The 24,077-nt window shown below is 39.0% G+C and overlaps 2 protein-coding genes and 1 long non-coding RNA gene across 3 annotated transcripts; 1 reads left to right on the top strand and 2 right to left on the bottom strand.

The window, feature by feature from the left end:
• On the bottom strand, positions 1–13,287 carry si:ch73-95l15.5 (centrosomal protein of 164 kDa). Its single transcript, XM_038710737.1, has 11 exons — positions 13,080–13,287; positions 10,661–10,888; positions 9,558–10,569; positions 9,158–9,304; positions 5,680–5,757; positions 4,817–4,933; positions 3,765–3,914; positions 3,423–3,590; positions 2,597–2,749; positions 1,915–2,106; positions 1–834 (listed from the first exon to the last, which is right to left on the bottom strand). Exons 3-11 carry the CDS (start codon positions 10,410–10,412, stop codon positions 730–732), a joined length of 1,965 nt encoding a protein of 654 aa, XP_038566665.1. The 5' UTR covers positions 10,413–10,569; positions 10,661–10,888; positions 13,080–13,287; the 3' UTR covers positions 1–729.
• Positions 13,288–16,464: 3,177 nt separating this feature from the next.
• Positions 16,465–17,250, top strand: LOC119897156. Its single transcript, XR_005443357.1, has 3 exons — positions 16,465–16,523; positions 16,943–17,005; positions 17,113–17,250. It is a non-coding gene; the product is annotated as an uncharacterized LOC119897156 (long non-coding RNA).
• LOC119897155 (lysosomal thioesterase PPT2-A-like) lies at positions 16,906–23,924 on the bottom strand. The gene is made up of 8 exons (XM_038710739.1): positions 23,590–23,924; positions 22,499–22,652; positions 19,809–19,904; positions 19,536–19,643; positions 19,349–19,432; positions 19,163–19,247; positions 18,471–18,525; positions 16,906–18,290 (listed from the first exon to the last, which is right to left on the bottom strand). Exons 1-8 carry the CDS (start codon positions 23,743–23,745, stop codon positions 18,147–18,149), a joined length of 882 nt encoding a protein of 293 aa, XP_038566667.1. The 5' UTR covers positions 23,746–23,924; the 3' UTR covers positions 16,906–18,146.
• Positions 23,925–24,077: the final 153 nt, after the last annotated feature.

Here is a 24,077-nt window from a genome sequence, read left to right as displayed (position 1 = left end):
TTGTAATTTGGATCAGAGTGTTTAATTCTCTTGAGCTAAAAGAAAGAAAATGTCTCCAATAACAAGTCCAAGTCTAATAAGACATGTAAACATTAAAGATAACTGAAAATACTTCAAAAAAAAATTTGAGACAAAAGCAGAAAATGATCCTACATATTCCCCTCCTCAAGTGCTAAGATAGTACAAAAACTTGGCAGATCTGTACTGAGAAAGTAAAGAAAAACACAAGACACCACTCATAGACCTTCACAGAATAGAGACAACAAATTTAGATGGAAAGCACCATCGTACCCAAATCACACACAAATGTTAGATCCACTAACAATACCATTCAAAAATGTTGTATCAGCAAAAATCCCACTGCATAAAATTATATCACTGACTAACCATTAGGCCTGTTACATTCAAAAAATTAACTAATTACAGTAATCTGGTGATTTTTAAATAATGTATTAAATATCCAGATAGAAGATGCTAGACCCGACGCTGTCTGACTCTCTAAATATGAATTTACTGATTCACTCCAGAGTTCAGTAGTAATTGTGGAAATTAAACCTTTCTTCAGCCAATGCCAGAACAAGACAAGTAGACATATAAATAAAAACAGACTTAATGTACACCACAATAAATACGCTGAAGTGTCAAAAAGGTGGTGCAGAAAGTGCAAAAGTAATCTTCCGCCTGTGCAGTTAGTTTGCGTTGTGTCAGTACATCAGCCCTGTTGTCTTATCACAGTGTGTGTTTAATGGCGGTCAGAGGTTCACGTTTGTTCTGCAGATTCTGCTGCAGCTCTGTGAATAGATGGTCCCGCTCCTCAGCATCCAACAGGATTTGCTTTATTATAGAAAAATAAAAGATGTCAGTCAGTCAAGTATTCATAATGGAGCTCAGATTATCACACTCTAAAAAAGGGATTCTGTTACATATGTCACACAGAATATTCAAGTCATTTTTATTTATATAGCACCAATTCATTACAGAAGTTATCTCAGGGAATTTTCCAGGTCTAGACTGTACTCTGTAATATTATTTACATAGACCCAAAAATTCCCACCATGAGCAAGCAGTTGGCAACACTGGCAAGGAAAAACTCCCTTTTAATAACAGGCAGAAACCTCAAGCAAAACCTAAACTCGGGTGGGCGGCCAACTCTCGACTCTCTGGTTGAGTGAGAGAGGGTGAGAGTGAAAGCACAAGAAAAGAGGACACTCAGTAGCACAACTTGTTAGGAGGATCAAACATATAATGTCCACAACCTCTAAGCTTGGCACTTTACTTTTTTGTTGATCAACTTTTCTCTTTTTAGAATTAACTTCTCACTTTAATCAGAATACACCTTGTGGCTGCATTGCATTATGGTCTACAGAAGCACTGCTGGTGAGAAATTAATCACCGTTTTCCACAATATATTTTTCTTGGTATGACTGAGTCTATAAAAAGTGCTTCAGGGGTGTATTACTTTGTGCTCAGTTGCTCTTTTGTCCCCCCTTTTGTTGTCTTCCTAAAGTAATTGTTTTCAGACAGGTCAGCGTGGTATGTGGAAGTATGACACTGTGCACAAAAGTAACTTGATAAATTATCTAGCTACTGTTCTGATCACTAAAGGCAGAGCAAACCAAACTGGCATGACAACATTTGTACTTTGAGCTCCTTGGACCCGTGACAAATGTCAACTGATATATTCTCAACAAAACAATCTGTTACTTTCACTCTACGTCAGCGTTTAAGCAACTTCACACCAGTGCAATTTTTCAGTTGTTAACAAATTAATGTAGATAATTTTACTGTAACATTTACTTGGTGTTGATAAGTGTTTGGCCTTCAAATTAATCATGTTTAACAAAATAAATCTGCCTTTTTTGATAAATATTGGAGTGACTGTAAGACAGTAAGTAGCATATTCTAGCACTTTACCTCTATAAGTTTGTCTCTCTTCTCCAGGCTCTCTCTGAGTTTCCTCTCCTCTCTCTCTCTGTCCTCTCTGTTGTTCTGCCAGGCTCTATGAGTCTCCTTCTTCTCCTTCTCCTTCTCCCTCAGCTCCTGCCGAGTGTCTCTGAGTTGAGCTGTCAGAGAAGACACCGTCTGACTGTGACTCTCCTGCTGGTTCTGGTGAAAAAGCAAAAGAAATAGTTAGAAAGGCTGAGATTTGTTTTTGCTATGTTGTGTGTGTTGTCTTTCAGCGTTATGAAAAATCTACGAAATGTTAAAACATCCAACTTCCCAGATCTCAATAACACATCTTCAAATGTCTCGTTTTATTTGAACAAAAGCCCAAAATCCCAAAATATACCCTTGTTCATGTTTGGCATTTTTCACTTTATTGTTAAGTGAAAAATTACTGAAACACTGAATCGATTATAAAAATAGATTATTTTTCTGTCGATTGACTAATTGATTAACAGACTAATTGCTTCAGCTCTACTCCAAACAATGCAATCATGGCCTTGAGTCTAAATAAATCTGATCCATTTTTATATTTCCTAAAAGTTATCTAAAATCAAAGTGTAAATTTTTTATCAAAGTGTGTTTAAAATACTTAGCAGGCGAGTTTCAGTTTTTTCTTTAATGTATTCAACTTTTAATGCTAATAGCTCACCTGCACCATGTCCTGGTATTCCTGCAGGGCTGTGGTGAGTTTGGTGACCTCCTTGCACAAGGTTGCGCTGTTTTCCTCTCTGTCCCTCAACAGGACTGCCAGCTCAGCCCTGCCTCCTGCCAACCCCTGACCAGTCACAGTGTCAGAGACAGCCTGGAGGAAAATGACATGTGAGCAAAAAGCAGTGGTAAAATTCAGTATTTACTGACAAACCTCATCTGAGGCCAGAAGGAATGAAGACTCATTCAATAATACACAGAGAATGAAAGCTCTGCAGCTTTCTTTTAAAAAGGTAGTAGAAGTTCAACTTTCACTTAGTCACTTTAAACCCTGTCACACTGCAGCTATCAGAAAGATTAAAAAAATATTTTTTATATATATATATATATAAACCAGAACAGTGTCCAACAGCTAGCACCCTAATATTATAAAACCCCACCAGATATCTTCAACTGTGTGTTTATGATTCACCTATTATTACATATAAGTACTTCTCAAAAATGTTGGTGTTTTTAAAATCAGATAGCTTATCTTATTTTTTGTTCAAATAGTAGATCATAATATTGTAGACTGATTTGTAGAATGGACTGTGTTCATCATCTCTCCGTAGAATTTCTTGCACTTAGTTTTTATTATATAAAGTGAAGTGCCGTTCATATTTATCATAATGATATATTTACCTCAAAAATAGAGCAGCTAGCATTTTAAGAGACAAGTAAAAGATTACAAGATTTCCACTTTTGACAGTTCGACAGTTTAATTTATAATCTTTAAAATGAACTACCCCATCCCCAGATGAAATTACTCCCAGGTGTACATATGTTACCTGCACATCTTTCTGATGGCTCTCCAGCTCCTCTTTGAGGTAGTGGATCAGAACCTCCTTCTCCTGCAGGACAGTTGTGAGGGCCTGGTCCCTCTGTCTCCACATCTCCTTCTCTTTCTCCGCCTCCTTCAGTAGTCTCTCCTTCTCCCCCAGAGCTACTCGCAGGTCCTGGAGCAAAAATGAAAGACAAGTCTATTTAAATAAAACTTTAAGTACATGTAGAGTGAACTGTGCAAGGGACGTACAAATGTACACAGTGCCTAAATGTAGTAAGATTTGTGTGTTAAACTAAACCACAATGTTTGTAATACCATCCCTGGTTCACTGTGTGTGTTCTCTTACGTTGATAACATCCTGGTTGCACTGCAGCACAGTGTTGAGTGTGTCAAGGTCTCTCTCTCGGTCTCTTCCAGCCTTCCTTAGACCCTCGATCTCTTTCTCCATCTCCTCCTCTTTCTCAGTCATTTCAGTCCTCAAAGTCTGCAGGGCTGCCTGCACATCACAAAACATATTACATGTTAGATTTAAATACATATGTAAAGTTGAACCAATCAGTTGACTGGGATTTGATACTTTGTTGTCATGCATGATAGTAAACTGAATATATTTCAGTTTTGGAATACTGATCAAGTCAAAAGGACAGACGACACCAAGGGGAACTGGTGTTTTCATTAAGAGTCCAAACAATTAATTTTAATAATATTCGGCCAATTAATTGAAAAATGAATATAATCATAAGTTGCAGGCCAACATGGTTTGATTTTCAGCTGTATTAAAAGGTGTTTGCAACAGTCTGTCTGAAAAGACAAATTCAAACATTATCAATGTGACTAGAGAGTCATGATGTCAGTAGATTTGTAAAATTTTAGTCTCTACTCATCTTTATTTGCCTTCTGAGAGGCACCGGATCAGTACTTAAATCAAGTAAACCTCACCTAACCCCATTTTACAAGCTAAACTGTCTCTATGACTATAGCATTAAAGGCCTTTGAATATAACATGTCAAGGTGGTCAAGTCAAAATCTCCATGAAACACAAGATGATGATATGTGTGATTTAATGACAGAAACAACAGAGTTAACTCAAAACAGTGTTTGTAATTTCAGCCATGTTTCCAAAGAACTAGAGGAAATTGCTGACATGCTACTGCTAGACTGTTAAAATGTCCTGCAGGCGGGAGGAAGAAAAAATTCCTCATCACAAGACCAACACTGCTAACGTAAAAGCCTTCGGGGACACAACAACTGAGTCTGATGACTATCAGCAAAAAAGTCTGTCTGCTCATGTTGATAACTGCTATGCTTCAGTGAGTCATACTCGTCATCATAAGCAGACCCAGCATTACTTATAACTTATCACTTAATGTCAATACTCAGGACAGTGTCAGCTCTAACCTTGTTGTTAGAGAGAATTTCCTTCAGATTCTCTGTCAGTTTCTCAATCAGCTCGTTGGCCAGCTCAGTCCCTGCTCCCTCCTCCACACACAGTCTTCTGATCAGACCCATGTACTCCTGGAAGAGAGGAAATATCTGTCTTCTCAGTGCAAAATTAGAAACCTACGCATCTAAAAGCACTGTTAGGGCATCTTTTTTTGACATCTTTACTTGAGTTTAAAGATTTAAGGTTTATCTAAGTGCAGATTTTTAGAGAGTTTATGAAGCAATTTCAAGCATGAATATTACACAGGTTCATAATAACTAGAGCCAAGTGTTCATATAGTGTAATTAAAGCTGATATTTATGAAAATAAGAACCACTGCAAACATCAGAAAGTGTATTCACAAATCTACAGATCCATTAAAACAAAATAAATTATACAAAATAAATTTGCTATCTAACTCAATATTTACTGCCTATAAACAGCTTATCCATGATGTAAGCATACTGCATTGATAATCTTTAATAGGTTGTATTCCATTCAAGCACCCTTTGGTTCAGATAAGGAAGCCTTGGCTCATCTTTCTGATGGACAATCCTATTTGCTTTAGCCATTTAGCTGTCGCGTCTCTGCTGTGTATCATCAGCGTAACAAGCACCTAATAAAAAAGTGCTGTCCTGATCAAAGCTTAATAAAACATACTTCAGCGTCACTGGTACAGTGTGGTGAACAGACAAAAGCAAATGCAGTTCTGGCACTGCCACTTTAAGAGCGTGCAATGCCTTCAAAGACAAACAACATTCCAGTGAACTCCCCGGCAGCAGCAGAAGATCCAACTGCTGTGTGCATGACTGAGTCTTGTCTCCATCACCTCACCCACCTGGATCAGACGCTCCCTGCTGTGCAGGGAGTGACCAAGGCTCTGCAGCACGGAACTGCCACCCTCCTGCTGGACCAGCTGGAGGAAAGAGGAAAACAAATGACAATGGTTTCTTTTAAAAGTCAGAGCAGTAGATCAAACTGTGGTGTTAACTATTCTTGGTTATGGCTGAGGAAATATACTCCATATACTAAGAGTTTTAGGGTTTATTTTTATTAATCGTTCAATCGGTAGATTATTTTATCGATTAGTAGTCTATAAAACACCAGAGAATTGTAACAAATATGTGCAATATATCCACATCATCCCAGAGCATGAGGTGACATAAAATGTTTGTTTTTTTTTCTAACAAACAGTCCAAAACCTAAATATATTGCATTTACTACAACAAATCCCAAAAAGCTACAAATTTGATAACCTGAAACATTTGACATTTTCGTTTAAGAACAGTTTAAACAATTAATCAATAACCCTAAAACACTTTAGTTAAAATAGAATATTTAAATTAAGCTAGGGTAGGCAATTTATTTTATAAGCATTTCGTTATATTTTTTGAAGTTCTATTTACATCCCAACACCAATCAATAAATGAAATGCTCCGACTGTGCATGAAAATGTGTTTTGGAGGGAGAAGGTGGGATCTTTTCTCTTGCTAGTTCTTCAACGTTGACTACCCCAGTTTTAAAGCTGATCTGATTAGTCAATCAGTGGAAAATGAATTAGCAACTATTTCAATACTTGTCTAATCGTCAGCCAAGCAAAAACATCAATCATTCTCTGGTTACAGTTTCTCAAACATGAGGATTTGAAGCTTCTCATAGTTTCATATCATAATAAAGACAAAATAAGACATCTGAAAGTCAAGTTTAAAAAAATATTTTCTGACATTTTATAGAGAAAGCAATTAACTGGCAAATTGATTAGAATAGGTATAAATAGTTGAATAATGAGGGGATTTATACAACTTTACTTCAATTACTTACTACAGTAGGTGAACGCACCACTGTTCAAAGGCACTTCAGTGCATACAACAGTAGGTGAACACATCATTGTTCATACAGTGTGACAGTCTTCAGTTCAGTGGTACGTTTAGTCTGTTGCTTGTTCAAGCGGTCACATTCAGAAAAAGCCTAAACAAGCACTGCATATAAGGTTAATAGCTCAGCATCTTATTTACGGTTACCAAATTATGATTGTTTCTGTGGCTTTCACTGTCTTTTAATAAGTTTACAAGGAAATAACATAGTGGGAATCACAGCTGAGCTGACAACAGCGCTCTCAATCACTACTGAGGAGCTCCACTGATTCAATCAGTGACAATGGTGATTTAGTATAGTCAGTTCATTTTGAAAATGTGTTGATATAGATTTGTTCGTACATGTACTGAACTACTCCCACAGATTTCACATGAATTCTTACTAATATTCAAAACAGTGGCCCTCATTGTGACAGAGATGAGGTCATGTGGACTCTACAAAGCAGCTGGGAGGTTTTTTAATGATATCCTCCATCATAAGACTACAGGGCCTGGGGCAAACTCCACTGGTGGGGTAGATTCCAGAGAGAGTGTGTTTGTGTGTCTTTATCTGCACCTGTAAATGAGAAACTGGACACACCCTTCCACAGGCACAAAACACAGTACACCCACCCCTGAATCCTTTCATAATCCTATATTTGCACTCAGTCAACATTCACATAGTGGTTTATGGAGCTGTTTGGACATGTGACTGAGGAGCTGCTGTGCAACGTTGCAAACCTGTTTTTCTTGGGTAAAAAAATGGTTAGAAGTAATACCTCTTATGTGATAACCTACATCGCAATTCAATCTTCATTGATTTTATTCATTTATGATTATTTTTTTATTAATAAATTGTAGGGCTGAAACGATTCATCGATTAAATTGATTAATTCGAGTACTAAAATGCATCGACGCAAATTCTTTGCATCAACGCTTCATTTAATCCATACTACATAGCACAGCAGTGTTTTGGACACTGTCGCACATCGCGCTTACCTGAGTGAAAATGACGTGATTATGATGGCGCTGTTTGCAAAGTGGAGGAAGAGTGAGAAAATAGTGAGGGACGAAGAAGAAAGTGTATAAAGTATGTGATTATTTCAAGCTAAAAGAAATAGAAAAAGAAAAGAAATTCTGTAATGTTACAGTCCGTCCACCGTAAAACAAAACTTATGTCGCCTCGGCATCTGATCAGAAAGCATCCGGTGTTCTGACAGCGGACCACAGACAAGGTAACAGTAACAACAACTTTAGCATTTAACTGAAATCATGATTGATTGTTGAGCTGAAGGCTAGCCAAAGTAAGCCGCAATCCTCAGCTGAAAATGTACACATGTGTTTGTTGTTCTCCTGATTGGGCCTCGAGTTTGGGTTGTAACGTCACAGTCATGAGTTAACTGGGTGTCGGGGAACTGCACCTTAGTATAACTTGTATAGCACTCGGGTGATGTTTGTGTTTGTATGCAGCTGTCTGGTTGTCGGTCAGTTGATATTGTTGGTCTGATGTTTGCTGTATGACACACTATGAATTTCCAGAGGGACGAATATATATCTATCATCTATCAACGTACATAGCAGATCCTGTTACCGGGGAGGGGGCACTGCCGGCAAGCAAAATTACTTTTTAAACGATGCATAGACGAATCGATAAATAATCTATAGAAGCTTCGAGTACTAAAATCATCATTAGCTGCAGCCCTAATAAACTGATACCACTCTCTTCAATCATCTATCTCAAATAGGATGCTTCAGCTAGCAGCCAGTTAGCTTAGCTTAGAAAAAAAGACTGAAAACAGTTCACTTATGATCACATTATATCTATATCATGACAAATTAGGGTTTTACTAAATGTCATGAGCTGGACTATTTCTTGTTACTATTTGTCCAGGATTAAACAAGTTATAACTTGTTTAAGTTTAGGTTCACATTTTGTCTGTCTTATAATTGTTAGGTGTCCAAAGGTACAATGAAACAGGTTTAGTTTGCTGTAATCATTCTTCCTGTTTGACCATTACGAAAATACTTCCTAATGTGGCATCAGTGCAAGTGATGGGAGACAAAATCCACAGCCCTGATTCTACAATACATCCTAAAGTTTATTTAATGCTAATGTGATGCTCCAGCAGCCGGCGTGAGACAAATCAAGAGGGTAACAGTTATAATCTTTTTAGTACTAAATTCCCTATTTTTGTTTCTTGGACAGTGTTTCTGTGTTGAGATGCAGTGGAGAGACAGAACCACAAAGAGGTTAATTTAATACTACAAAAACTAACTGTGGAAAATACGTACTTTGACTATTTGACTAACTGAAGCCTCATATTAGCTTTCCATATCTTTATGCTAAGCTAAGCTAACTGGCTGACAAGAAAGTGAATAAACATACTTTCCAAAATGTCAATCTAATCTTTCTGCATTTAACTGTTCCAAAAGAGTGTGGGAGACAACAAACTGAATACTTACAGGGGTCCAGTCTTCTGATCCGTTGACTTCCATTGGTTTGCTCTTCCCATGTTTCAGCTCGGCCTCCAGAGTCCTGATGCGGGACATAGCTTGGTCCAGCTGGCCTCGCAGGTGCCTGACAGCTTGGTGAATCCTGCCAGTAGTGCTCTGAAATCACAAATTATTCTATAGTAAACATTCATTGTGAAATTTTTTTAGTACAAATATCAAGAGAAATGTGCAGTTCTAATCTTGTTGGACACCTGGACTCTGTTGCTCCTGGATTATCAACTACAGTACATTGTGTCAATATTTGCAGCCAATAGCACACACAGAGCATCTTGTCAGAGTTCTTCTCAAATATACAGACGTTACAGTTTAATTGTCTATAGCATGCTCAGACAGGAATGAAAACACTCACCTCTCGTTGAAGAGGCATGTACTCGTCCCTCAGCTCTGTTAGCTCGTCCCCATCCTCTTCATTCATTTCATCGCCCCCGTTCTCCACATCACCAAAGTTCAGCACCCTGTTCACTGAGGGTGACGCCACCTCTCCAACTTTTCCTGAATACCTCCCGTCCTTCCTGCCCAGAACTGGGATCCTACTCCCTGATGGCGAACTGACCGGCTTCCCCTCAATACTTCTCAGCTCCTTTAGCACAAAGTTGGCTGACTGCACACCCGGCGAGTCAAACGGGTCGTTGTCATTAAGAGAATCCAGAGACTGAATGGACTCAGTGCGGTAAGACGCTTGTAAAGAGAGAGTGGACCCTGCCGGTGAAGACAGGCTGGAGCTGATGGATGGCACTCTCTGCCAGTGGAGGGGCATGCTCCGGGATTTGTCCCGTGACAATGCCAACGGGGAGAAGGGTTGGACAGGCAATCGGCGAGGAACCCCACAAACTGACTCATAATCCGAGTCGGACACTCGTAAGGAATCGCAGCCTTCACATCCTTTGCTCTTGCTGCATCTTTTACCCGTTCTTATAAAATACGGACACGTGTCCCACTTCTCGGACCAGCACTCATACTCTGAGAGTGCCATATTCTCTTTAAGCATCTCCCTGTAGCCCTCCCGCTCGGCTTCTCCATCCTCCTCGCTGGTGCTGCCCCTGCTCTGGAGTCCTGTAGGTGTCTCTGGTGGTACTTTTGGCGCACCCACTGTCTGATCTTGTCCCTCTCCTGCATCAGCTTCTGAAGCCTCTCGGATGAAAGCACCCTCACCCTGGCTATCACCGAGTCGAACTTGAATACCCGCTCGAGGATGCATACGCATTTGCCACAAACAAACTCCCCTTGCCCACTGCCACGTGGTACGGACTGCCCCAGTATGTGAGTCAACACAGAGAGCAGATCCATCCCTTTGGACGGGGAGTTCAGGGACACCTGGGACTTGGAAAGAGACACTGAGGAACCCAGTGATAATGTGCTGCCTGTGAAGAATAAAAAAAAAGGTTACTTCAGACCCAAGAGGCATAAAGTATGTGACCAAAGTTTCTTTATTTCCTTATGCTCCAGACTGACCCCAGGGGCTGCTCTGCGAGGACCGGGACAGGCTTCCTCCTCTCAGGGACTCTGTTGGGGTCTGAGGCTGACCGGTCTTCTTATTTTGGACCCCAAACAGCCACCTCCTTTGGTTTCCCTGGAGACCTCCGCCACATATTCGGCACAAGTCAGTTTTCCCTCTGTAGGACATTGTGGACAGAAGGCCGATACAATCCCCCTTGTTGTCAGCCAGATGTTGGAAATTCTCTGTGAATTAAAGCAGAACATTTTATTTACAGCAGTTATTCTTATCTGGGAGTCAGAAACCCACGACTTAAAACTTTTGTCTTTGTTTTTTTTACTCATGCCAGCAGCGTGGCTCCAGGGATGGTAATGTCAGTCGGTGCACCACTTTAGTCAAGACAGAAATACTCAACAACTGCTGATATGGTTTCCCATAAAATTTTGTACTACTGACTTAAGTGATCCCCTGACTTCTCCTCTGGCAGAATCAGCAGGTACACATATTATCCATGTCCCCTTCAGGATGAATTAGTAAACCTTTCACTTTCATCAGCGCCCATCATCAGATAAATATTTTACTTTGTACAGTATACGCATGCACATGCGCAGAACGAAAAGCATTTAGAATAAATCATGATGTTATGTCAGACCAACTGTCCAAAAATGTAATTTTTAATGCAATGATTCACCTTTTTTGAAAGGAATTACTGGCATTATTGGTAAAAAAAAAAAATAAATAAAAAAACAGATACTCAAACGATTAATCAATTATCAACAATGGATTATTGGGCAGAACAAAACAAGACATCACCTTTGCTCATCGATTAATCAGATTAATCAATACTGAACATATTGATTAGTAATATTATCGATTAGTATCGTTAGTTGCTGCCCTAACATGAAGCAACTTCTCTTTGTTTGACCGTCATCACAAGGTTAATATGTTTACAGGTTGTGAGCAGTTCAAGTCACTTTGTTCCAACACTGTCTGTACTTCAGAAGAAAAGGGGGGATTATTAACTACGCGTTTGAGTAAGCAAGATGGCTGCCACGCGTATCCTGCCTTCCTTTGGAGCGTAGGTTGTGCACGTCCCCAGGAATTAACGCTTCACGTCCGCGAGATGCAATTCTACACATGAACGCGGGGGCAGTATGTCGATCTGACCAGCACGTCAGCAGCAATTTTAAAAAAGGAGATTTATGGCGGGATGTTTCCAATAAAACTCCTGGAGCTAGTCCGCAATTACCGAAATCGTTATGATGTCTAATTAAAATCACAACCTGCTCGAGTGTCGCAATGTTTGGTTTGTTGACAACGTGCAAATTCGGAGGAAGATAATCCGGTGTCTGCGAGGGATGACCCGATCCTAGTCTGCCCCCTAGCGGATACAGGTTTAATCCTCCAGGTACACGCAGAGTACGAAGGCAAGTATGTGAACAATGCCGTTTGCATCGTCTACGCCTGCACATTGTTAAAGAGCAAGTATATCCAGGGCTTCACAGTCAGAAAAGTGACCCTGCAGATTTACCTTGTGACCACTTTGGTGGGTCCCAACCCTTAGATTGAGAACCACTGGTTTGACACCTTTATTGTCACAGTATTCATTATAGCAAAGTCAGCATGGCTTGTAGCCTAAGAGCTGGCTTCATTTTCCAGCTCTAATCACAGTGAACAGGAGGGAGGAAGTTTATTTGAGCCATCTAATCTGACCAGTTTGGCGTTGACATTTTCTCCCTGGTGCTTTGAGTAGTGATTTTGTTGCATTTCTTCCCTGCATGAGTGTTTTGGCCGGTTTATTGCAGCCTACAGCTGCTGTGTGTTTACAGTAGCTCCCCACAGGGCGGGACACGTCGACCTTGAGCCACGCTCACAGTGAATTCAGTCAGACTGTCAATGAATGAAACTTTCTCTTCAATATTTAGTCTCTCCTTTAACCTTTGCCACTCATAGGACGCCCGCAAATGTTTTTATATCAAATGTAACACATTCTTCAGTCATTTCAGCCTATGTAAGAAGAAATAAGTAAGACTGCGTTGGCAAATTGTGCTCTTTTTTCTTTTTCACATATGGAAATCCTGAATTACAACCACAAACGTGATACATTGCCTGTGTCCTTGACCTTTGCTGTTTAAAAACAACAGTTTAAAGCAGTGATCTTTTTTCGGGATCCACAAACAGCACGCCACATGTTTCCAAAAGGGAAACTCCTCATCATCCAGTGGAAAACAGTTCGTCAATCTGATGCTATTTTAAGAAACTGACGTTCAGCGATTCAACGTGAAATAACGCCAGCCTGTGAAAGTGGAGCTGCAGTCGTTTTTCACTATGCACACAAGGATACCGCCAGCTTTCACCGCTTACTTCAGTCTGACTTAAGGTAGCTTCACAAACACACAATTAGCTTTCCTGAAGTATTTTGAAGCGCAGTCTTACGTTTGAGTCTCCCCGGGCTTCACGCGCTGAACAGGATAAAAGTTAAAGTCCGTCAAGCGAGGAAGAAATCTTCATTGTCGTCTCCCAACAGGCGGCTGAATGAGGCGAAGTTACCAAAAAAAAAAGACATGGAAGCGTAAGGTAGGTAACAACCTTCTTACAGGAAAAAATCTCCACCGGGAACTGAGGTTGCAACACGGAGCAGAAGAAGAGAGGTGGGTGTCACCTTGCTTGCGTCATCAGTCATACCTGTTTGGAGCGGCGCGAGCGAGAGGGAGGAGGTCTGCAAACATTGAGAGACTGTTTTTTTTTTTTTCTTTAAACAGCACACAGTTCATCAGCACAGAAAGGGAGACCTGTCATGTTGTCACTCCGCACTGCACAGCAGATTGTTTATTAACAGCTTTTCAGAACAAAACACTAAGCTAACAAACATATTAGAGTAATTTCTGCTACTAAAATAATCACAACCTCACAATTATGACTTGTTTTTTCCCATTATTATGAGAATGAGAAAGTGCCATTCAGGCTGGAGGTGATTTGATAGATGGGTGATTTTGCTGGGTCAGTGATTTATCAACTACCGGTATGTAGTCTACTATTTTGAGCCCGGTGTTTTTAGCCTATATTTGTTTACATTTTGGCAAATTAGCATCATTAAAATAATGCCGAACTAGCTTTTAGGAGTTCCCACTTGCATTGCACCCATGAATGTACAGACAACGATCACAGGATCACTTTGATCATGAAGACGACGTAGAAAGGTGATGATTCTCAAGTTATGAAGCGTCTTTTCTCAATCACAGTGGATATATGGACGTTTATTCGCGATGGACGTCGCAGATAACGACATATTCAGCAAGTATAGGTTACATTCAATGATGTCAATATGTTTTTTATGTCTGTGTGTTCAGATTTGACTGAGTTATAATGAAGAACTTTATATAATTATGAAAGCGATGAATGTGATTAATAAGTCATTTGATGAGATAATTATTGTATGTTCATATTATTTTGTTGTGTTTTAAGAATCAGGAACAAGGGAAAATAATGGCATAATGAATATTATTAATAATTACAGTTTGTGGCACACTAATTAAGTTTTGCATTGAACACATTTTCTTACCAAATATTATGCCAAGAATTTAAATTAGAAATGATAAGAACCAGAATTAATTTGGGAAATACATCATATGCACATGTTTTAAAGTCCCCTTTTTTCTATTATCTCTGAATCCATAATTCAACCCCTGTGGATCAGTTCAATGAGGGAAATCAATTTGTTTAATTGATTGATTGCTGCTTTAATCCAATCATGTGTAAAGGAGTCAACATGCATACTCTACAGTCAGGAGCTGATGCATGCAATACAGGTTATCAGGACAAGCTGCATAAACAGCTTAACTCTCAATAATGAAACAGGATAGACATAAATCAATGAAAATATTTATCAAAACAAAAGGCATAAACATGTACAGACAATCACTAAAAATGACTGACTTATAGTTAAAAATGTTCTGTTTCTGTGTTGACTCAATTCTGTGGTCAATTTTGAGGCTGTACTTAAAAGGTACAAAGCAGATTTATTTGTCACAGTACAACAGGTTGTAAAATCTTCTTTTTCCTAAAGTCAACGATTAGCTCCTTTGTTTTGCTGACATTGAGCAGCAGGTTATTCTCTGTGCAACACTCTGGAAGATTTTCAATTTCCTCCCAAGATGAAGTCTTATCTTTGTTTGAAATCCGGTCAATGATGGCGGTGTCATCTGCAAACTTCATAACAGAGTTCTCTCCGTTTCGGGGACTGCAGTCGTGGGTGTACAGCATGAACAGGAGGTGAGGGGCGATTTATATTATATTATATTATTATTATTATATTATTATATATTTATATATATTATTTTGTTTCATGGGGGAGATTGTGTTGAATGCTGATCTGAAAATCACAAACAGTATTCTGATTTTGTTTCTCTATGGTGTGTGATGGCTGAGTGGAGGGCAGTGGAGATGGCATCCTCTGTGGATCTGTACTTCGTGGTACTGTTTGTATTTGACTGTATAATATTTACATTTCAGGGTTCTAGTTAAAATCTTATCTTGAAGGTTAGCGCCACAAAAAAGTGCCTTTTGGAATGACTTAATTTTTTGAAAGGAACAAGTGAAAATTAGACATATATATATTATTTGGTTTGGGCAAAAGTGTAAGTGTAAAATTGTCAAAGGATCACTTAACACCAAATCACATACATATCACATACCACTAAGCTTCTCTCTGTGGGTTTAAACTCTCCAACCTGTTGCATTTGTATCAGAAGAGCAACCAAAGTTTCATCCCAAAGCATGGAGAAATCTAGTAAAGGGACTAAGACTAAAGGGCAGAACTGAACTCAGGTCAGTTTTTGTTTTGTATATTGTTGTTTCACATGCTGATTCTGTAACAGTGGAGACCCACTAGAAGGAACGAATCGCCTCCACCTCTACTCTCTTATTAATGCGGGTGTGTCAAATCAAGCAAGCTCGCCAGTAGCTTGCTTATTTTCAAAACATTGTGTAAATAAGCAAGGTGCACTTTATCCAACAATTTGCGTGAAGTTATGCAACACTTCTGTTTGTATCTGTGGAGGCCAAGGACATAGAAAAGAGGGACTGCAGAATGCACAATAATGGTCTTCTTCTCCACAGACATCTCTCCACAGCAGGTAAAGACTAAACTTCCTGACCCACCATTGCAATGCTTTTTGTCAAAAAAACTGCATAGCGGTTGAAAACTTGGTTTAGTTTTCAAGTTTATGCAATTGAGAATGAATGGGGGCAAAGTCTGTGTCGCATCATGCTGCCTTCAGTGTGTCTATACCTTAGGCACAGGTGCTTTGAGCTAAATTAAACATCAGCATGCTAACATGCCCACAATGATAATAACATGCTAATGCTAAAAATGTTTACAATCTTGTTTGGCTTGTTAGCATGCAACATTTGCTAATTGGCAATAAACACAAAGTACAACTGAGGCTGATGGTAATGTCATGAAATGATTTTGGCCTACTAAAAGTGGTCCGCACCCCGCCACACAACACTGTTTCAGCCAGCAAAACCACTAAGCGACCTTTGCGGTAGTATAGACCCCATGACCAGCATAGGGGCCCCGTGGCCAGCATAGGGGCCCCTACAGTCACTGCTTGCCAGTGGCGGAAAAATTCACTGAAAAAACAAACATTAAATAATAAAATAAAATGAAAGACAGCCCTCTATATTACCATAACCACCATAATAAGCATAGCATTAGTGATTTTTTAAATTTAGTATACTATGGAAAATCAGATGAGACTAAAAGGCTATGACCTCTGACTCCTGCTGGGTCAGTCAGGCTTGTTTGATCATATTTGTCTGGACTTGTAAAAAGACAACAGAAGAGCCTCAAAGACGAGAGGAAGCAAGAAGATAAAGGTATGTAAGCCCACGGGCTCAGTTTTCCTATGCCTGTATTTTTAGATAATCTGAACATTAACTAGCCTTGGTTAGCCGCGCTGGTATTAACAATGCTAACGCTATACTTGCTAACCGCGATTAGCATCACAACTTTTACAAATTGCATAAAATTGGTATAGTATTAGTATTATACCATAGTTTAGGATTGGGCAGTTGATTTAATAGTGTCATTAGGAAATGGGTCTTAATTCAGTTTAAACCATTATCTTTTATCTATCTAACGTTAACATTATCTATGGAGCTGTGCTGTTCACTTCTGGAGTTACAAAGCACAAACTGCCAGATTGTCTTGCATTATAAAATCCTCCAGATCTAAGCTAAGAACACAAGTCATTTCAATTCAGTCAATTTATTTATTTTGTTTTATTATTTGATAGCAGGTCCATCAGCCTCCAACTCTACCTCCATCATTGCTATCATCCAAGAAGCTGACAATGCTGGTAAGTTTAGGCCTACATCAACAATAAATGAACTTCTAGGAACACCCAGTGTATGAACATGTCAACTTACTAAAATTAATTATTTTCTGTGTTAATCTGACTCATAGGTCTACCTGTGCCTACTGTAGTGGAGAGCAGTACTATCGTGCTTACTACCACACCTGGCTCTCCAGTTTGTACTCCTCCAGTGGATCCAGCTGACTGAATAATAAAGATTATAGTCCAGTTATTGTTTTTAATCAGAACCAACTTTATTGCCAAGTAGATTCAAGAAATTTGCTTTGGTGAATTTGTGCTAAACAAGCATGGCAGGTTTAAGAATGTAAAAAAGATTCGTCGGGTCTTATTTAAAAACAAGAGATGTTGTTTCTGTGTCATATATGGGGACAACGCCCGACAGTCAGAGGGGCCTTCCAACTAAATTTTGATTAGGGTCCCCGAAGGCCCTGGGCCGGCTCTGCGTTCCAGCGATGATTTGTGTGTCAGGTATCTTTAAATGACTTGCCCACAAACTTTCAGCTTACTTTCCTGTTTGCCAAGACATGCTTAGAGTTGTGATTGGTTGTGATGTTTGCTATATAGCAGGAGAGTTGTGAGTTTCATTGATCTGGTGTGCTGGCTCCGGGACCTCCTCGTCCTCTCTGCGTGTTAGCTAAACAGCAGTAACTGTAGCGACAGTGTGCTAACACACAACTTAGCTAATGTTCGTTACAGTACTTGCTGTGTCATTTTTCACTCTGTATCATTGTAGGCCATTTGTCATGGTACTGGATTTCTCAGGAATCGCATACCCAACCTTTACACACCAAAGGTATTGTACTGTCATTAATTCTGTGGGAATTAATAGTTGTTGCAACATTTCACTCAAAACTAAAATTGTGAACCTCATGGTAGCGCTAGAGGAAAATTCAGGGTCATCACGTTTCTTCTCTAAGGGAATGTGAATGTTTGTATTTCATGGGTAAATATTCCTTTTTTCTTCTGTTTCTAAAATGCACACCTTTGCACAAACGTGAGCTATTTCTGCAGTATTCACAAGGTGTGTGTGTAACCAGTTTTGATTATATAGTTTATTTCAGTTAAGTAATGTAGCACAGTAATTAACATCTCTCACACTCTGTAGTAAGGTAAGTTGGTTTTTTTATGTGAGCCACTTCTCTATGCAGCTCTCGAACACTGTGAAGTTGGAGTGCCAGTGAACGTGCTTCACTCCAGAGTGAATGCACACAGACACGTCCCCACGAGCGTCCAGCATCTTCAGCCCAAACGTATCGTTCCTGTAAAACTTTCGAAAGAAGAGAAGGACAGATTATTTCAAAATAGGAGGAGAGACAGATGTCTACCACTTGACAGAGGGCCTGAAGTAAAAATGAAGATTTGTTTCCATGTGATGTAGAAGTGGTACAATTTACCATAGATGTGTGGTTTGACAGATTTGAAATAGACACATTAGTTGGCAACTCACCTCCTGGTTCCTCATTTCTACAACATTTTCGTTGCTGTCATAGAATCCAAAGTGGCTGTGCAGAAAAGAGGAAACAGTCAGTTCAGGTAAACAGGTCTTGAAACCTCTGCTGCTGTTTTGACCAGAAACAGTTCACTCAACACACAGAAGAAGTTAGTAACTACTTCATTGTCTTGCACCTGAGTATCTATCGAAGCAGTGTATATTCCACTGGAGATGACTTTTTATATATATAATGATTTTTTTTTTTTTAGTGTATTACAGTATTATTAGACTACTGTTAATTTAAAAACATTATGACATGTTATTGTCTTGACTGATATGCAGGAAAAAGTATTCACATATTTAAAAGTTTTGAATTTCTCTTTTTTTGCGGAAGAACCTCTGACTTCATGTGCCACCCCTCTCCCCACTTCTGAAACCGAACCTACAGCCTTGATCTAAGCTGAAGGATATCCTGATGTGTACACTGTAGTTCTCTTTTTCTGTCTTTACACTGGCACATCACAAAATGCTTATCATGTAAACAATACATTTGTTGTAGTGATTGCATCGTTATATGTGAGGAACATATATAACAAGAAGGCTGTTATATCCACCACTGATTAATTAGGCTTTTTATGACAGATACAATAAGATAACAGAGAATCAATAGTGTTTATATGAATTATAAAACTTGATGACAGTGAAACCTGGACTGCCATGGTGTGATGACGCCATCATCTGGTCCTCCAATTAGCACAAGCTTCTTGATGCGCAGGAAGTTTCCCCTCCATGCTGAGGAGGTGAAATGGAGAATTTTGTTTTGTTTAACAATGCACATTTTTACTGTACATCCACAAGTACATAATGACCAGGATAGTTAATGATTCCATTACCTTTCATGTTGCTGTGAGGTTTTTCACCATTAAGGACCGGCAGAAAGCTGTTGCTCTGCAGGTAGCGGGACCTGTGGTGAGGGTCTACGGAGAAAAGATAAATAAATATTTGTTTTTGTATGTTTTCAAGTGGAATTGTAATTTCATGTTTGCTGCCTTTCAAATTTTTGTCGCAAATCATTCTCACCGTTCCAGTAGTCGCAAATAGATACTTTCTGTCCCAGCTTGCTGTAGCAAATACAAAACAGTGTCTTCTTCATGGAGCCTGGAAATATATGCCTCAGGTACTCTGTGTCTGTAGAGTAAGACAGTGAGAAATCCAGACTTTTGCAATGTAGGATCTCAAATCAATGCTGTTTGTTGCTGTATATTAAAGGTTCTGGTGAATTAACTGAGAGTTGTAAAATATCCTCATTCCCTGAATGGCAAGGGATATTTAGACACGCTTAAAACATCTGACCTCCATACTGCCCAGCCAGTGGTGAAGACAGCGAAATGAAGGTGTGCACTTTGTGGTCTGGAGTCGTGGAGAGAAGTGCTCGACAAATTAGACCACCTTAGAAAAAAGGAAGAGGACAACGATGTCAAAACACAAGAGTTCTGACAAACCAATACGTAGTATGTGATCTGCTGCGTTATTAGCAGATACAGGCCTAATATTGTATGTATGCTAAGAGTGGAGAAGAAATGACAGTGGTTACCAAGTGGGTGACTCCCTCTGAATGTAAAGCATCAAATTAGACATGTTCTAACAAGACTGTTTGTTTCCCTGCCAATATTACAGCTATGCTAGCAGCTGTGAGACTGACAGCAATGCTTTTTAGATAAATGCTAACATTAACATGCTAAAATTCTTGTTTACCGGATATGAAGTTTACCCTGTTCACTTTCTGAGTTTTGCGTGTTAGGATGCAAAGCTTTGCTAATTAGCATTAAAAGCAGCGGAGGTTGATGGGAATGTCATTAGTTTTGCAGGTATTTGGTCATAAATCAAAGGACAAACTGATTTTGTGATCTAATGATGGTTAGAGGAAATGCATCACTAAAGTGATTACAGTTCATCCTGAGGGGTACACCTAATTTCATTTCAATCCAATAATTTGCAATCTTCATTCCAGCTGTTGTTCAGACATTTCACCGGAAACCACAACCTCAGGCGGCATCAGAGGAAAAGTCGGAGATCACCAAAGTCATTATCTGACAACCATGAATATCTGTAATACATTTTGAGCCAATATATCTAGTAGATGTTGAGCTATTTCACAGGATTAGTGGAAAATGTCAGTAGGATTTATGTTCTAGGGACTATGAATGGCTATAAAAAATGCAATGGCAATCCATCCAATAATTGTTGAGATATTTCCACATGGACCAAAGTGGTGGATTGACAAAGCAGCCTACAATGGGATCCATATTGCATGTCACTAGCATGGCTAGTAAACACATCATCATTGTCGGTTGAGAGTCTCATGTATTTCATACATTGAAAAATGTTTTTTTCAAAGTGATGTTTTCAAAATGTCTGCTATGAAAAAGACTTACTGGAGGAGAGTATTTGAATTAATAAACATACATGAAGATCTATTTTTGCTGATGAAAATTAGAAAATGTGTACACAGCTGTATGTCCAACCTCAGGTTAAAAGTTTTGACATTCCTGTTTTTAATTTGTTTTCTGATTTGAAACTTTTGAGTACATAAGTACATTAACTGCAGAATTGTAAGAAATGCGATACACTTATCTCAGTATGCTAGAAATGTGGAAGTGTGTGTGTGTGCACGTGTGTGTGTGGGTGATTGGTGTGCATGTACTTGAAGAGATATGTGTGTGTGTGTCAATGTGGTTTTTATAATTTGCATTGCATTGTGCAGCTATATGTGTGAATTCAGTCTTTGTGAATAAACATTTGGCCACAATTTTATCAGCTGTATTGCTTTATATAGGCTGTATGTGTAGTGTGTGTGTATGAATGTATGAATGTGAGACCTTGTGAAAGACAGACAGATTAAACATCATGCCATGAACAGCCTTTTCACAAAACCGTAACAACTGTACTGTAAGTTATTTAGTTAAATAAACCTTCAGTGTCCTTTCACTTTGGAGTGCTCTGCGTGAACTTTGGTTGTCCTTGTAGTCAGCATGCACAAATTATACATATTCATCATTATATCAACATCCACGGTCTAACATCATCTCACAGTGAGAATTTATCTTGGTCTCTGACAGACTAACTGACGCCTCTTCTCATTCACCACATTATTGGTTTTTAAGTATGAATGCAGTCTAATACAACAATCCTGCAATAAATCCTACTGTCATGTTCTTCTGTCATTATAATGTTCTGTTTTTGTTGAAACTGTTTTAGAGTCGTGTTGATTCAATTAAATTGTTCATTTTGCAGGATGTAGTTTGTGGTGCTGTTTAACTGTATTGCATTGACCTGCATGTGTTTGGACTGTGGTAAGAACCCGTAGCATCTTGAGCAGCCATTGCGTAGTTCTCCCTGTTTCATGCAAACATGTAAAGTTCCACCAGCTTATTTGGCATTATTCGGCAATAGTGTTAACCACTGAACCACTGCGCCCCTGTGCAGTGAGTGCATTCATTATATTAAGACATTAAAAAGACCCAGAAACCAACCAGTACAGTTTGTGGTAATTAATTAATTAAACACATTTTCATTTAGGAATATGTACCAAGTGAAACAAAAAAATATTTGATTTGTCTAAGATTTGTTTAAATTTTAGATTTTGTCACTTGGGAAGACAGAATCACAAGATTGCACAATAATGCAGGATCATGTTGACATTGCACTTAAGTGGTGCAAATTCCCAGACAAATTTGAAAGTCAAATAACCAAAAAGCAAATGAAACATGGTGAACCTGGGGCTTCTGGGTTCAACCACTGCAAACTTTCACATATCTGTGTCTCTTTAGTGCTTTAATCATTAGATAAATGTATTTCACCTTGGTCCTTATGAGCTCCTATTTTTTCCAAGCTCCTCAGTCTTGAACTGGCAAGACATTTTAACTCACAGACTTTTTGTTACATGGCGAAAGTATTCGCAGTGTTCGACGTGTGTGTATGTTTAAAAGTGTGCACATGTGTGCATACAGCGTCTATGTGGGTGTGTGAGTGGGAGAGAGGACCTTGTGAGAAGCACAGAAGATGGACGCCATCAGGGGCCTTTTGCATTATGGAGTCGATGGCTTTCTTGAAGCCTTGGACCTGCTTCCACAATGGCTTGAGACTGGCCATGTCGTCAAACAAGTCAATCACTGTCACCTCAGTGCCTGGATGCACCTGGGAATAACATACAAAAGAAATTGAGTAGCAGAGGAGGAACAGATTACACAAATCAATGTAGTAACGACTGATTAAATCAACTGAGGAAAGTATCAGCCTGATGACTGATAATGTTATCAGTCAGTCAGATGTGGGTGCTGATTCCAAAACAAAACTGATCCTGAGGAATAGAAAATGACAGGGGAACAGAAATCATTACCTTGAAACCGCTTTCTGATTTTCACTTCACTGGAAACTGACTGCCTTTAAAATTATCTATAAGGTCAGCTTCAGTAGATCTAAAGTCCAAAATAATTAATGGCTAAGTCAAATGGGAGGTTTGACAGCTTGTGAATATGAAAAACAGGTTTTAAATACATTTCTTTAAATAAAATGTGTAAAGTTTCAGCAAAAACAGACAGACCAAACTTACAATGTTCATTATATTTTAATAATTTTGAGGTATTTGTACTTTACTTGATCATAACCATTTTATGCTACTTTATACTTTTACTCCACTACATGTCAAGGAGAAATATTGGAGCCTACTTTTTACTCCACTACATTTGTTTGATGACTTTATAGTTACATGTAACTTTGCAGATTTAGATTATTAATATACAATATAATCAAAGAATAAATGATGATTATTAGATTAGATTACATAATCAGTTTAAATCAGCACCATGCTTACACCTAATGCATTCATTTTAATAATCCAATAGTGTAATATAAAATGAGCCATTCTACATAAGGAGTACATTTACTTTAGTTAAATTAAGTGCTTTTTATGGTAATACGTTTGGAGTTTGATTTATGTAACATTTAGAAAGCAGGACGTTGTTAGGTTTACTTCAGTAAAATATCTGCTATTTCTCCCACCACTGATTTTAAAACTGATGGGCTACAAAGAATGACGTAGCTTCATAAAGAAGTCACTTCTACCTTGTCCTACCTTAGTTATGAAATTAGACAGGTTTTCGAACTGTTTTGGTCCATCGAAGATCCCATGCACGATGATGACTGGCTTGTACCCGTTGGCGTAAACCCCTTTCAGCAGCAGCAGCAGCAGCAGCACCGGTGATCCTCGAAAGGTCTGCGGAGTCTTCATCTCTACCCGGTCACAGGTGACACCTCTAGCCGAGCAGAATGGGGGATTGAGACCGCAGAGAGCCTCATGAGATCTTTATAGTGCTGATGAGCAGCCCAGTAATCGATTTCATTCAAAGTTAGTTTGTAGACCTGGAGACCTTGTGTGCGCTTCCTTCCTGATCTAGCAATGTAGCCTATCTTATGTTTACTCTTCAGTGGTGTTTAATTTCACATCCGTTTTTAACATACAGTTTGTGTGACCTCGAGCCTCGCCATCCTACCTAACACTCACCAGCTTTTAAAACGACATCATTATTAAGTTACAGGCCTAATCTAAATGTAAAAATTGCA

Source organism: Micropterus salmoides, unplaced genomic scaffold, assembly GCF_014851395.1.
Source record: "Micropterus salmoides isolate LMB-PRFRI ecotype aquatic unplaced genomic scaffold, ASM1485139v1 Ms_hic_scaffold_11, whole genome shotgun sequence".
In the NCBI taxonomy this organism is placed as follows: Eukaryota; Metazoa; Chordata; class Actinopteri; order Centrarchiformes; family Centrarchidae; genus Micropterus; species Micropterus salmoides.
Note: the sequence above shows the minus strand (reverse complement) of the source record. Positions and strands in the feature narration are given on the sequence as shown.